The sequence below is a fragment of the Emys orbicularis genome, chromosome 10 (assembly GCF_028017835.1).
Source record: "Emys orbicularis isolate rEmyOrb1 chromosome 10, rEmyOrb1.hap1, whole genome shotgun sequence".
In the NCBI taxonomy this organism is placed as follows: Eukaryota; Metazoa; Chordata; order Testudines; family Emydidae; genus Emys; species Emys orbicularis.
Window position 1 is genome coordinate 34,061,523 of NC_088692.1, and position 13,471 is coordinate 34,074,993.

Here is a 13,471-nt window from a genome sequence, read left to right on the forward strand (position 1 = left end):
ATGCTCAGGTTATTGATTAAGCATAGACTAGGCAATAGCTCACGTAGTCCCCTTGAATAGTTCACGTAGTCCCTTCACCAATCATGATTTATTGCACAAGGGGAGATGGCTATGGGTGAACCAATCAATATGTTACAAGTAACTATGATCTCATGCCTTTTGATCTAATTACTAATAAAAACCCCAGCTCAAAAGAGCTCGGGACGCCTGCTTGACAAACCTCTTGACTCCGCGTCTCCTTGATCCCAACATCTGGTGACCCCGACGTGATTCACCGGATCCCGAGGACCCCTGCTCATCCGACTGGAATAGTCTAGGTGCACCCGCTGGAAACAGCCACTCGTGAGTATGGGGGGTGATTTATCAGTGCCACAAAAGGCTCATGCTAAGGAATTATTTAAGCTCATTGAGGGGAGCGGTTGCCCAGCGGTTACGCTGCGGCATGTAGAGGATTTTGTTAAGGAAATAGAATGTCAATGCCCCTGGTACCCCGAAGAGGGGTCCCTGCAGCAAGAAGATTGGCAAAAAATAGGAACACAGCTCTTTGAGAAACCGAGAGCAGCAGTGCAGCACCTGCTCATGTGGCAGCGCTGTACTGAGGCAGTGGGAAAACTGGGGCTACAGGCGTCTCTCACTGCCGCCCCGCTTCTCACGCTGACGACACCGCCTCCGTACCCGCGGGTGCTACCACCAGCGCCTGCGGTGTCGGATACGGGGCAGCGGCCCTCGGATCCCCCCATTGATAAAGGAACTGATCAGCCTTGTTTCCGGGGGAATCGTGGGGGCTGCGTCCGGGCGGCGGTTGCGTTGGCGCGTGAGACAGGGGAATTAAGTTTGGAGGAAGAACATCAGTGGGAGGGGGAGTTGCCCATGCTAATGCCTATAACGGCAGAAGTCGATGCACAGGGCAATGCCGCCAGACAGTGGACGGCGCTACCGTATACAGTACTGAGGGAGGTGAGAAAAGCTATCACGGAGACAGGCATCAGGTCTAATTTCGTGACAGGCATCTTAGAAGGAATTGGAAATGGCTACACAATGGCTCCACAAGATTGGAAAGACTTATTTCGTATGGTGCTGACCCCCGCCCAGTATATGGTGTGGGATAGTGAGTTCAGGTTAGCTGCTGTAGGTTACTCAACCCCAGCTGCCATACCCGACCAGATTTATGGAGCAGGCCAATTTAGCACTATAGAGAGACAGTTGGAGTTAGACCCAGACACATATATTCGTACTAAACTTAGTGTTATGAGAGCTTTCAGAAGGGTTCCTGTAAGTGGGAAACCGACTAGGTCTTTCACAGCCACCCGGCAGCAGCCTACAGAGCCGTATCCGCAGTTCATAGATAGGCTCAAGGAAGCAGTACAGCGGCAGATCGATAACGAGGAGGCACAGACAGAGCTTTTACGGCGACTGGCTTATGAGCAGGCTAATGCTGATTGCAAAAAAGTACTGCAATCTATAATACATCGCCCCTCGTACACTTTAGCGGACATGATTCAGGCTTGCGCTGATGTCGGTAGTCAAACCCATGCTATGGCTCTTTTGGCGGGGGCTATAAGACAAGGTAATAAACCAGCAGGAAATTGTTTTAATTGCAAAAAACCGGGACACTTTAAAAGCCAGTGTAGGGCACCCGGGGGAGGAGCACATAAAGGAAGACCCCAGGAAGGGGGTAGGCCCTCCAAAAAATGTCCTAAATGCAACAAGGGGTATCATTGGGCAAATCAATGTCGATCAGGACTAGGGCAGGAAAACCAGTAATCGGGCCCTCCCCGGGCCCCGGAAAAACAACGGGGGCGGAAGAATTAACTAGGGCACAACCGGCAACGACCGGCAGTGCTGGAATAAACTTGTATAATCAAGAAGAAAAATCCTCATTCTTACCGGGGGAAGTTCTTTTAATGCCTACTCAACTGAAAGGGCCCCTTCCTGAAGGGACGGTGGGCATTATACTCCCTCGGTCATCAGCAAGTAAACAAGGAATTATGGTAGTTCCAGGAGTGATTGATGCTGATTATCAGGGAAAAATATATGTTCAGTATTGGAGTCACCTGCCTTTTACTTTAAGACAAGGGGACTCCTGGGCACAGATGATACTGTTGCCATATGAGCTCCCTGGAGAAAAATCACAGGTAACACGCACAGGAGGATTCGGATCCACCCGTACTGAAGGCGACAGCGATTCTTCCTTTCACCCACAGGTGGCAGCATTGGTACACCGAATATCCCTGCAAAAACCTCAACGTAAGTATATACTCCAAGGTAAGTGGCTGACCGGTTTGTTGGACACAGGGGCGGATGTTTCTGTCATAGCTGAAAAGGATTGGGAGCCTACATGGCCTTCTGAGCTAGCCCCTGCGGTATTCGGGGTAGGAGGAAGCCAAGCATCTCAAAAAAGCTCTCAATGGTTACCTGTAAAATCCCAGGAACAAGGCCCCATAATAGCATATATTCAACCCTGCATATTGCCTTTACAGTTTAACATTTGGGGAAGAGATTTGTTAGAACAGATAGGGGCAAAACTGGTTTTGGAAGATGAGTAAGCCTCAGGCTCTTCCGTTACAGTGGAAAACTGATAAGCCAGTCTGGGTAGAACAATGGCCATTACCTAAAGAAAAATTAAAAGCTTTGCAGCAATTAGTTGAGCAACAATTAAAAGATGAACACATTGAGCATACTACAAGCCCGTACAATACTCCTGTTTTTGTAATTAAGAAAAAATCAGGAAAATGGAGGCTCCTTCATGATTTGCGTGAAATTAATAAAATACTAGAACCAATGGGCCCCCTGCAGTGTGGCCTCCCCAATCCAAATTTAATCCCATATGACTACCAGGTAGCAATAATTAATTTAAAGGATTGTTTCTTTACGATACCATTACAGGAAAAGGATAAAAAATATTTTGCATTCACAGTGCCAGTCCTAAACAATGCCCAACCTACAACACGTTATCATTGGAAAGTGTTACCCCAGGGCATGTTAAATAGCCCTACCATGTGTCAGTATTTTGTAAACACTGCTCTTCAACCTTTCAGAAATAAGTTCAAAAAGCTACTTGTATACCATTATATGGACAATATCTTAATAGCCGGTAGGCCCCTACCCACCACATGGAAAAGTAAGTTAACGGATATCTTAAGTCAATCGGGTCTGGTAGTAGCCCCGGAAAAAATACAGGAAGCCGAACCTTTTCAATATTTAGGTCATAAAATGCTTGCAGCATACTCCATGCCCATACTTCCAAAACTTACCTTGCCAAAAAAATTAACATATGTAGTGCTACAGCAAATTCTGGGATCCATAAATTGGATAAGACCGTATTACAAGATTCCCACATCTATGCTAACTCCACTGTTTAATGCCCAAAAATTAGGAAAGCAACCGGGAGACATAATATCACTGACAAACGAACAACAGGAGGTAGTGCATAAGGTCAACGAAGCCATGGCAAAAAGGTGGGTAAATAGAGCAGTACCTAATGTGCCCCCGTCCTTAATCATTCTTGGGGACATTAAGCAATTCATGGGGGCATTACTTCAACATACAAATAAAAAAAAATTTATCCTCGCGTGAATGTATTTACCACACACACACAAAAACACACTCGTCCCATTGTCTGGAATGATTGCTCAATTAATCACTAAAGGACGCAATCGAGCATTAAACTTGTTTGCCATGAATTTAGTAAACATTATTATACCCATCCCCATCGCCACCTGGGAAGTTGCATGCATGCACTCGGAGGAGGTGCAAATAGCACTAGCCAATTATGTTGGGTGCGTAACTTACCATACTCCAAAGGATCCTCGTCTCCAAGTTGCTCAACATATTCCACTAAAAGTATTCTACTTGGTATCTCCCGTTCCCATAAAAGAAGCTCTTACCATTTTCACCGATGGTGGCCCCTCCAGAGGGGTGGTCGCTTGAAAGAAAAATGACCAGTGGCAATCCCAGTTTACCTTACCGCAACGCTCTCCTCAGCGTGCGGAGCTAGCTGCGTTAATTCTTGCCTTTAACACATTTTCTGATCAACCAGTTAACCTCATAACAGACAGTTTGTATGCTGCAAATGTTGTTAGTAATATTGCTTCTAGTTGTGTTACTGCATCTTTGGATAATAATTTGCTTGGTTTATTTCTTTCCCTACAACTAATATTACGTCACCGACGACATCTATTTTTTATCGCACATGTTAAAAGTCATCAGCCTTTCCCCGGAAAAATCTCGCAAGGCAATGCCTATGCTGATAACGCCTTAAAGGCTTTCCCCTGCTCTCCTATGGAAAGTCACTCCTTACATCACCAAAATGCTAGGGCGTTGGCCAAGCAATTTTCCATACCACTATCTGATGCAAAAGCTGTTATTCAGCAGTGCCCTAAGTGTACTGGAAACCTCGCAGGACCCGCTATCGGGGTAAATCCTCGGGGGCTAGGTGCAAACCAATTGTGGCAAATGGATGTCACTCGGTTCCCACCATTAGCTCCCTGGTCCTATTTGCATGTAGTCATAAACACTTATTCTGGATATATATGGGCAACGCCACAAAAAGGGGAAAAGGCAAAACACGTCTGTAATCACCTCATTCGTTCCTTTGCAGTGATGGAAAAGCCATCAGCTTTAAAAACTGACAACGGCCCAGCCTATTGCTCTTCAGCAATGGCAGCGTTCTGCACGCGATGGAAAATCAAGCATACCTTTGGCATCCCATACAATTCCCAAGGACAAGCCATTGTAAAACAAGCTAATCGCACATTAAAAAACGCTCTCCTGCGGCAAAAACAAAAAGGGGGAATTGTCCCCGGCAGCCTGACAGAAAAGGAAGAATGGCTGGCTCAAGTACTGTTTACACTCAATCATTTAAATCTATTACCTTTCAATTCTCAATTTTTCACCAGGGCACAACGGCATTATCGGACGACCAAAGTTCTTCCTGCTCCAAAGGTAACCTATCGTCAGCTACCTGGCCCGGAGTGGAGCGAACCTGTGCCACTAATCACCTGGGGGCGCGGTTACGCAGCTGTATCAACACCAAGCGGCCCGCTCTGGGTACCTGCACGATACGTTCGACCATACAAGGATGGCGTGGCATCAGGGACTGAGCAACCCCATCCCTGACTTCAACATACACTTATATGATGAACAAGGAAAAGTGACAACGGGCCGAAAACGAGGGGGCCAACGAAATGCACCTGCCACATGGGGCCAAGTGAAGAACCTAGCTAATCAGGCTGAACAACTGTTGGAAAAACCTGCTCAGCAGTAAAAGCCTTAAATACAACTTCTAGAGCTCTAGCCTTGTTAAATGAGGAACAGAGCAAATTAAGACATGGACTTTTGCAAAACAGAGCGGCCATAAATTATCTTTTAATGCAACATCATTATGGGTGTGAAAAATTGGATGGTATGTGTTGCTTTAACCTAAGCAATAATAAAAAAGCAGTGGACAACCAAATTGTAAAACTACATACTTTAACAAAAGAAGTTACAATGGATGTTGGTTTTTCAGGATTCTGGGACTGGCTTACTGGGTGGCTGCCAGACCTATACTGGCTAAAGCAAATGTTTGCATATGTTATTGTTATAGTTATAGGATTAATAGTTTGTTGTTGCATATTACAGTGTATTCCTTCCCTTATTAGCCTATTTGTCCAAGGCTGCCCTTGGCAACGACTTAATACTAAACAGAGCATTCATTATGCCTGCAAATTGCTTAAAAACAAAAAGGGGGAGGTGTAGTGAAACATGCTGTGCTGGCAAACCACACACGTGTTTATTACATTTACTCCTGGCTTATTCTCAAGGTAAAGCAATGCAAGGTAAAGCTATGCTCAGGTTATTGATTAAGCATAGACTAGGCAATAGCTCACGTAGTCCCCTTGAATAGTTCACGTAGTCCCTTCACCAATCATGATTTATTGCACAAGGGGAGATGGCTATGGGTGAACCAATCAATATGTTACAAGTAACTATGATCTCATGCCTTTTAATCTAATTACTAATAAAAACCCCAGCTCAAAAGAGCTCGGGACGCCTGCTTGACAAACCTCTTGACTCCGCGCACTAACCCCCTTTGTTTGTCCCATGACTGCAGAGGTGGTAACGGGCCACTTCACCTTGAATGGTCCCTTAGAATATGTGCAAGACTAGGTGGGTGAATGTGTTAACTACTTATGCTAAACCATCTGTTCCACCTTGTATTTAGTACAGAGCACCTTTCCCAGACCCGAAGAAGAGCTCTGTGTAGCGCCAAAGCTTGTCTCTCTCGCCAACAGATGTTGGTCCAATAAAAGATATTCCCTCACCCGCCTTGTCTCTATAGTCTTTTTAAGCAGAGCAGAGTCCCCTCCCCGGCTCTGCTTTTTACAAGTCTCTTTGAGTCTGTACCACAGCCCATACACTCCATGTAGCAAGGAAGTACTGTCTTATAGACCAACACTGGCTAGCCATGTGGCACATGTTTGTCTCATAGCTGTCCAGTAGGCCACACCTCCTACTGCCAGTGGACTACTATCCCCTCTGCCACAGTATTCACGCTGGCAACACACAGGGGACAAGGCAGGGAGGTAGGTGACACTGCAGGCATTGGGGTTTCCAGGGTAGGATGTATGCAGGGAATTGCTCATACATGGGCCATGGCCCAGTTAAATCTGGCAGCCAGAGTGCTGACCTGCAGGATCCAGACATGCATAGATAGGATAGACCCTCACACCTCTGATACCCATTCGTCCTATGTGTCAAGTACACATGTAAGCATCCCTCCTGCCAGGCCAACACACCCCCTGGGTGTGTGAGTCACACCAACCTGCCAGTCTGTGCCAGGCACCTCAGCTCAAAATGCCCCTCTAGCAGTGACGGCAGTTCAGATATTGGGGAGGGGTGTAAATTCCAGTCCCCGCTCATCCCACCCCCTCCTCCTGCAGGGACCCTGGGTCTCCCTCGGCTGGGAAGTCTCCCCACTTTCTGACCCACACAGTGTATGAGCCAGTGCTGCCAGGGGTCAAGTTCTTGGTGGACTCCCCTGTGTTCCACGGCACAGCAACAGACGCCCTGTGTGCCAGGTCACAACGCCATCTGTCAGCACAGGGGGGCGGCAGGCCATGTCAGTGAATGGCATTGCAACCCCCAGGTTGCCCAAGGGCATCCAGCAGCGCAGTGGCAGAGCTGGGATAGGATAGGAGCGTCTGTGGACAGCATGGTCCTGTGCTCCTTACTCAGCCCACTGTCAATCAGGTGTGACACCAATCGGATTACGCCGGTGTGAATGGGGAGCGAGAGGAGAACCAGACCCTGGCATCTTTTCCTGGAGCCTCAGCACCCAGAGCTGGGAGGGGTCTCACATGCAAAGCTAAGGCAGGCCCTGGAGGGGAGACCTGCAGGGACTTTACAGAATCAGGATAAAGAGAGGGCCCCTCAGCCCAGCTGTAGGGGGCCAGTGGCCCACAGCGGACAGAGTGGTTGAGAAGATGGGCCACTGCGTTTCCCAGCTATGCCCTCCAGCCCTGCTCACGTCCATGCAGAGTGCTGCTGCAGAGATCACCTCCTAGCCCAGAGGTGGGCAAACTACAGCCCATAGGCCACATCGGCCTGCGGGACCGTCCTGCCCGGCCCCAAGCTCCTGGCCCGGGAGGCTAGCCTCCGGCCCCTCCCCCGCTGTCCCCCCTCTCCCGCAGCCTCAGCGTGCTGCGCCGCCAGCACTCTGGCCCGCTGCTCCAGCTGGGCAGCGCGGTGGCATAGCTGCAAGCTCCTGCCGCTCTGAGCGGTGTGGTAAGGGGGCTGGGGGGAGGGGGAAGTTGGATAGCAGTCGGGGCAGTCAGGGGACAGGGAGCAGGGGGATTGGATAGGGGGTGGGGTACCGGGGGGGTGGTTAGGACGGGGGGTCCTGGAAGGGGGCAGTTAGGGGACAAGGAGCAGGGGGGCTTGGATGGGTCGGGGGTTCTGAGGACGGCAGTCAGGGGGCAGGAAGTGGGAGGGGGCGGATGGGGCAGGGGCCAGGCTGTTTGGGGAGGCACAGCCTTCCCTACCCGGCCCTCCATAAAGTTTCGCAACCCCGATGTGGCCCTCGGGCCAAAAAGTTTGCCCACCCCTGTCCTAGCTCGTCATTTGGGCCATCTTGCCCCTCTCTTTGCCTCCCTCGTCTCTACTGCATCGTAGGTAAGCTAACTGTCTTCATTGGCAACGGCCCCAGGGCCTCTCCCCACCCTCCCTCTCACCCACTCCCGAGATTCCAGACGGCGACTCCTGCCTCCGACTGGACCATGACGGTAGGGTGACCAGACAGCAAATGTGAAAAATCGGGACAGGGGTGGGGGGTAATAGGAACCTATATGTAAGGGGACTGTTGCCCCCTTACTAACACTCAGTGGGGTGTTTTGGTTGGCTAGCTCCCAGCACTAAAAGGGGAAGGGTCGATGGCAAATCAGGAGCCTGAGACTGACAGTCCCCAGGAACAATGGGGAGAGGCCAATGCTCCAGATCAGCCTGATTGACAGGGCGGGCAGGCTAATCAGAGAGTCAGGAGGCCAGGAGGGGTCCTGTCCTCCGTGTGAACTGGAATTGCCGAGTCAGACAGAGTGGGGCCGAGCGAAGGAGAAAGCAGGGGCCCAAGCTAAGCTGCTGGAAGCAGAGCTGCAGCCCAAAAGCCAGAGGGGCCAGAAAGCAGGTCAGAGCTGGGAGCAGAGTCACAGAAGCAGCCTGCAGAGCAGACCTGTAGCAACCAGAGCCAGAGAGGCCACCCAGGGAGCTGAAGGCAGAGCAGCAGCAGCGTGGAGCTGGGTGCGGTGAGCAGGACCCTGGGCAGCAGGCCCAGTGCAGGGAGACACCTCAGCCAAGAGGCTCTGCAGGCCAGACTTGCAATGGGTTCTGGGTCATAGAATATGAGGGTTGGAAGGGACCTCAGGAGGTCATCTAGTCCAACCCCCTGCTCAAAGCAGAACCAATCCCCAAACAGATTTTTGCCCCAGATCCCTAAATGGCCCCCTCAAGGATTGAACTCACAACTCTGTCTTTAGCAGGCCAATGCTCAAACCACTGAGCTATCCCTCCCCTGAAGGGGGATCGTAACCCTGTCAGGGCAGGGGCAATGCTGGGAAAAAGGGTCCTGCCACCTAGAGCCTGAGAGCGTGTGGCCACCGCCAGAGCAAATGTCCGACCCGCAGCGTCTCTGCAGCACAGCCAGGGCCTGAGAAGGAGACCTGGGACCTACAAGGAACAGACTGTGAACTGCCCTGACGTTCCAGAGACACTGTTTGTGATGTTCCCTGCTACAGAGCAGGGTGATGTGTTTCCTTTAACCTTTCCCATTTTTCCTTATTCTTTTTTAAAATTAATTGTTAATTAAACAACTTGTATTTGCTTTAAATTGTATGAAATGATCAGTGGGTCAGGGAGGTGCCCAGAGCAGAGAGAGTACCCCGGAGTGGGGACACCCTAGCCCCTGGCCTGGGTGACCACAGCAGGGTTGGGGATCGAGCCCCCCAGGAATCATGGGCCCAGCCTTGTCGGGGTTTACGAGGACTCTGCCAGACAGGAGAGTGGAAGGGGAGTCCTCAAGGACAGGGAGGCCTCTGGGTAAAGGAAGTGGGAGCGAGGACTCAGATCCTTTCGCTAGCCCACTTCACCGGGGTAGTGCAGAAGCCAGGAAAGTTCCCCACAATAGCGGGACCATTCCCCCGCTTACATATATAAGAAAAGACCCCCAAAATCGGGACTGTCCCTATAAAATTGGGACATCTGGTCACCCTACATGACGGCAGCCTCCATCGCCCTCCTGTTACGTTTTCTAACAAGCCCCTTTGTGCTTTCCTCTCCCGCTGGGGCGGAGCTCCCTGTAAACACCCGCAAAGCTCCCTCTTCTCCTTCATGTCCCTCCGCAACACTCTCTTTTGCCAGGATGCCTGTGAACAAACCTAACAGCTTAAACTGTCAGCTCTCCGGGGCACGGACTGCAGCTCCTGGTCTGGCATTGCCAAGGGGCCGTGGGTGATGGGAACGGGGACTCCCTCGCCAGCCAGGGCAGAGCTGGCTCACTATACAGGCTCTGCTCCCAGCTCCCCAGGGCCCGGCATGGGGGGGATGTGGAGCATGTCGGGGAGTGACCCGCAAGCACTGCACTACAGCTATTCTCTGCTTCCCTGGGCCCATAGGGAGGCACTAGAAGCAGAATGCAAGTCCACAGAGCCCTGAGATTGCTCTAAGTTCCACTGCGGGCCAGGGTGGCGCCTGAGAACACAGCGGGTTTTGATCCCCTGCTCCCAGTGCAGGAACGGACGCACCAGGCATTAGGTCCAGAGCACGTGGCGGACGTTTTTCCAACGGTGCCCAGGAGGCGGGAACCCAGGGGGAGTATTTCCAACCCAGACAGCCTCTCGATGCTAGGAGACCCCGGCTGGAAGGCTGCCTGTTCGAACGGCTCCCTACGCAGATCACGGGGTATCTCGGCGAGGAATGCGTACAGGGGAACACATAGGAAAGAGCTGAGGACCAGTTCCTGGCTTGTACACTCAGCTTTCCCCAGAGCTCTGGCCCCCTCATCCACTGCTCCTCTGCTCCCATAAACAAGTGACGGGGCCTTGCTTGATGAATCCCAGGGCTCCTGAGACAGGCTGCAACGCAGCAATAACTCTCCCTGGGAGCTGAGCGAGTGGAGGTGCCACTTCCGATAAGGAGCCTTTCCCTTTATGGACTCCTTAGCTCCCAGTCATAAACCTTGCCGCTTTTCTCCGTCAGGGCTGGGCTCTGTAACCCTGTCAGCGGGGCCTTAACTCTGGGACCTACACGGGACCCCCAGCCATAACTTAGCTGCCCGCTCAGATCCCCGAGGTAGGCTGCAGGACTGTCAGCTACCAGTTATTTATTCACTTTAAAAGCAACAATAGCAGCCCCTGCACGTGCCCCTGGCTCTGACACTCTATCATCTCCGGGGAGGTCTGAGCAGGCAGAGGAGCGTGTGGATTCCTTTTCTTGTTTCAAGGTTCATGGGACTCTAGCGGCTGGATTGAGATCTCCGGGGATTTCGCTCTTTTGTATCCACACAGCAGGTGCAGCAAGTGTGTGTGTGTGTGTGTGAGAGAGAGAGAGAGAGACCACTGCCCTCTACTGGATGCAATCACAACTGCTCAACTGTGTGCCCAAGCCCCTACTCTGCTTACAGCTAATGGAGATTTTCATTTTGCTCTGAAAGTAGGGGCCTGGGCTTTCTGAAGCAAGATGATCTGAATTAGGAGCCCGCCGTCACTATGAAATTCTAAGCGCTCACGGTGTGAAACAGAGGGACAACTATGCAGTTCTTAAGTGGCCAAACTGAGGGGGGCACAGAGGAACATTTGGGGGGGGCAGAGCGCAGGGGGGGGGGAATGCCACCCCGCCCCGCTCTGCCCCCAGCTCCACTTTGGCTCCAATCCCAGCCCCAGCTGAAGGTCGGGCCCCAGCCATGGCCCCGCTCCCGACCCCAGCCATGGCTCTGCTCCCGGCTGCAGCCCCAGCTCCGGCCCCGGCCTCAGCTCCAGTTCTCAGGGGCGGGATGTGGACAGGTTCCACTATGGGTAAGGGGGGGCAGGATGGAAAAAGTTGCGGAACCACTGATCTAAAAGACCGTCAAGCAGGGTTTTCCCCTAGAAAAGGCTCTAGAGCTAAAGCGAATATGGGAAATGGTTCAGATGAAAGCCTTACAAGATGGTTGCTAGAATAGGAGTCGTGACCAGGAACTTGACATGAGCCTCTGGCCCACACAGACTGGTTACAAGCTTCACCACCAGCCTTCATTTAAAATGAATTACTCACAAGCCCCCACCTAAGGGGTAGCCCCCCCCTCCCATAAATTAGCACCACGGGGGCAGAGGGTTGTACTGGGAGCTGTTTGTTGGGGGGCGGGGGAAGAGACAGAGAGGAGCAGAATGAGAGACAAGAAAGAGAGGGATGCTGAGCAAAGAGCCGGCAAACCCCAAACCCCTCATTCCCAGCCCCACCCCAGAGCCCTCACCACCCCCTGCACCCCAACCCCCTGGAAAAAGCCTAGAGAGGGCTTGTGGGGCGCTGGCTGAATGGGTGCTATGAGTGAGGCCACTTTGGTGCCTCCTGTGTTCAGGGACGCAGGACTTTACAAGGAAGGGACAAACACACAAGACTGCATCGATTGAAGATAATCTCAGATTCCATCGTCAATTTCTGTTCTCAACTGGACAACCCGCAGGGCCCCAGAATTTGAGTAGCTGCTCGGGTCAAAGGGGATAACGGAGTGGTTTAGTGCTGTTAACAGTCAACAGAGATGTTTTATTAACATAGAATCATAGAAGATTTGGGTTGGAAGAGACCTCAGGAGGTCATCTAGTCCAACCCGCTGCTCAAAGCAGGACCAACCCCAACTAAATCATCCCAGCCAGGGCTTTGTCAAGCCTGGCCTTAAAAATCTCCAAGGATGGAGATTCCACCACCTCCCTAGGTAACCCGTTCCAGTGCTTCACCACCCTCCTAGTGAAACAGTGTTTCCTAATATCCAACCTAGACCTCCCCCACTGCAACGTGAGACCATTGTTCCTTGTTTTGTCATCTGCCACCACCAAGAACAGCCGAGCTCCATCCTCTTTGGAACCCCTCTTCAGGTAGTTGAAGGCTGCTATCAAATCCCCCCTCACTCTTCTCTTCTGCAGACTAAATAAGCCCAGTTCCCTCAGCCTCTCCTCGTAAGTCATGTGCCCCAGCCCCCTAATTATTTCAGCCCCCTAAACAGCTTCTTACTTGTGGGGCCAGCCACTCCCATCCCAACGCAACAGGGAGCAGAGGCCTGTATCTTGGTGTTGTGGGTCCCAGCTTCCCTTCCTGCTTATGGACTCAGAGGCTCAGGTGCAAATTTCACGACTACATAACTGGAGATCATGCAGCTCACGTGCTGGTGGCTTGGAGGGTGAAATTTCAGTGCCAGGCAGGCGCTAACATTCGTGGGCGAGGGGCTCAGCCCCTTCATGCTGCCTCGACTTGATGCCCAGGCTATTTTTAAAAGGTTAGTTTGGAACACAAGTGAAAGAAAAAGGTTTGCCTCGGGGGCTTTGCCGTGAGCGAGGCGGCGCCGGGCGGGTTTGTACAACACGAGGACGAGGCTGTCTCTTACCAGGCTGGAGTTGGAAGCGTTGGTATCATCGTTCGGCATGGGCAGGTAGACGGCCAACGCCACGCAGTTGGCAAAGATGGTCATCAGGATAATGATCTCGAAGGGTCTGTGGGTGGGCATTAAGGAGAAGCACAGAGCTGAGGCACAGTCCCTGCATATGCACCAATTAACGGTAACCACCTCGTCAGCTGGTACAATGCCATGGCACCGGCCATATTTACACAGGAGAGGCCCAGGGATGGACTAGCCAGGGGGGCTGGGGGCACTGGCAGAGCTGGGGGGGACACCCAGGGCTGCAATAACACGGGGTGCGGTTGCCAACAGACCTGCCAACACTCCCACAGTTTCAGAGCCTCTTACAGATCT

The 13,471-nt window shown here is 51.7% G+C and overlaps 1 protein-coding gene across 1 annotated transcript in view; it reads right to left on the minus strand.

Annotated features, from left to right (window-relative positions):
* Positions 1-13,225, minus strand: part of LOC135884600 (voltage-dependent L-type calcium channel subunit alpha-1S-like) — a 62,565-nt gene extending 49,340 nt beyond the window's left edge. Inside the window, 1 exon segment of the mRNA XM_065412027.1 lies at positions 13,106-13,225. Coding sequence (XP_065268099.1) covers positions 13,106-13,225 — 120 coding nt within the window.
* Between the last annotated feature and the right edge of the window lie 246 nt (positions 13,226-13,471).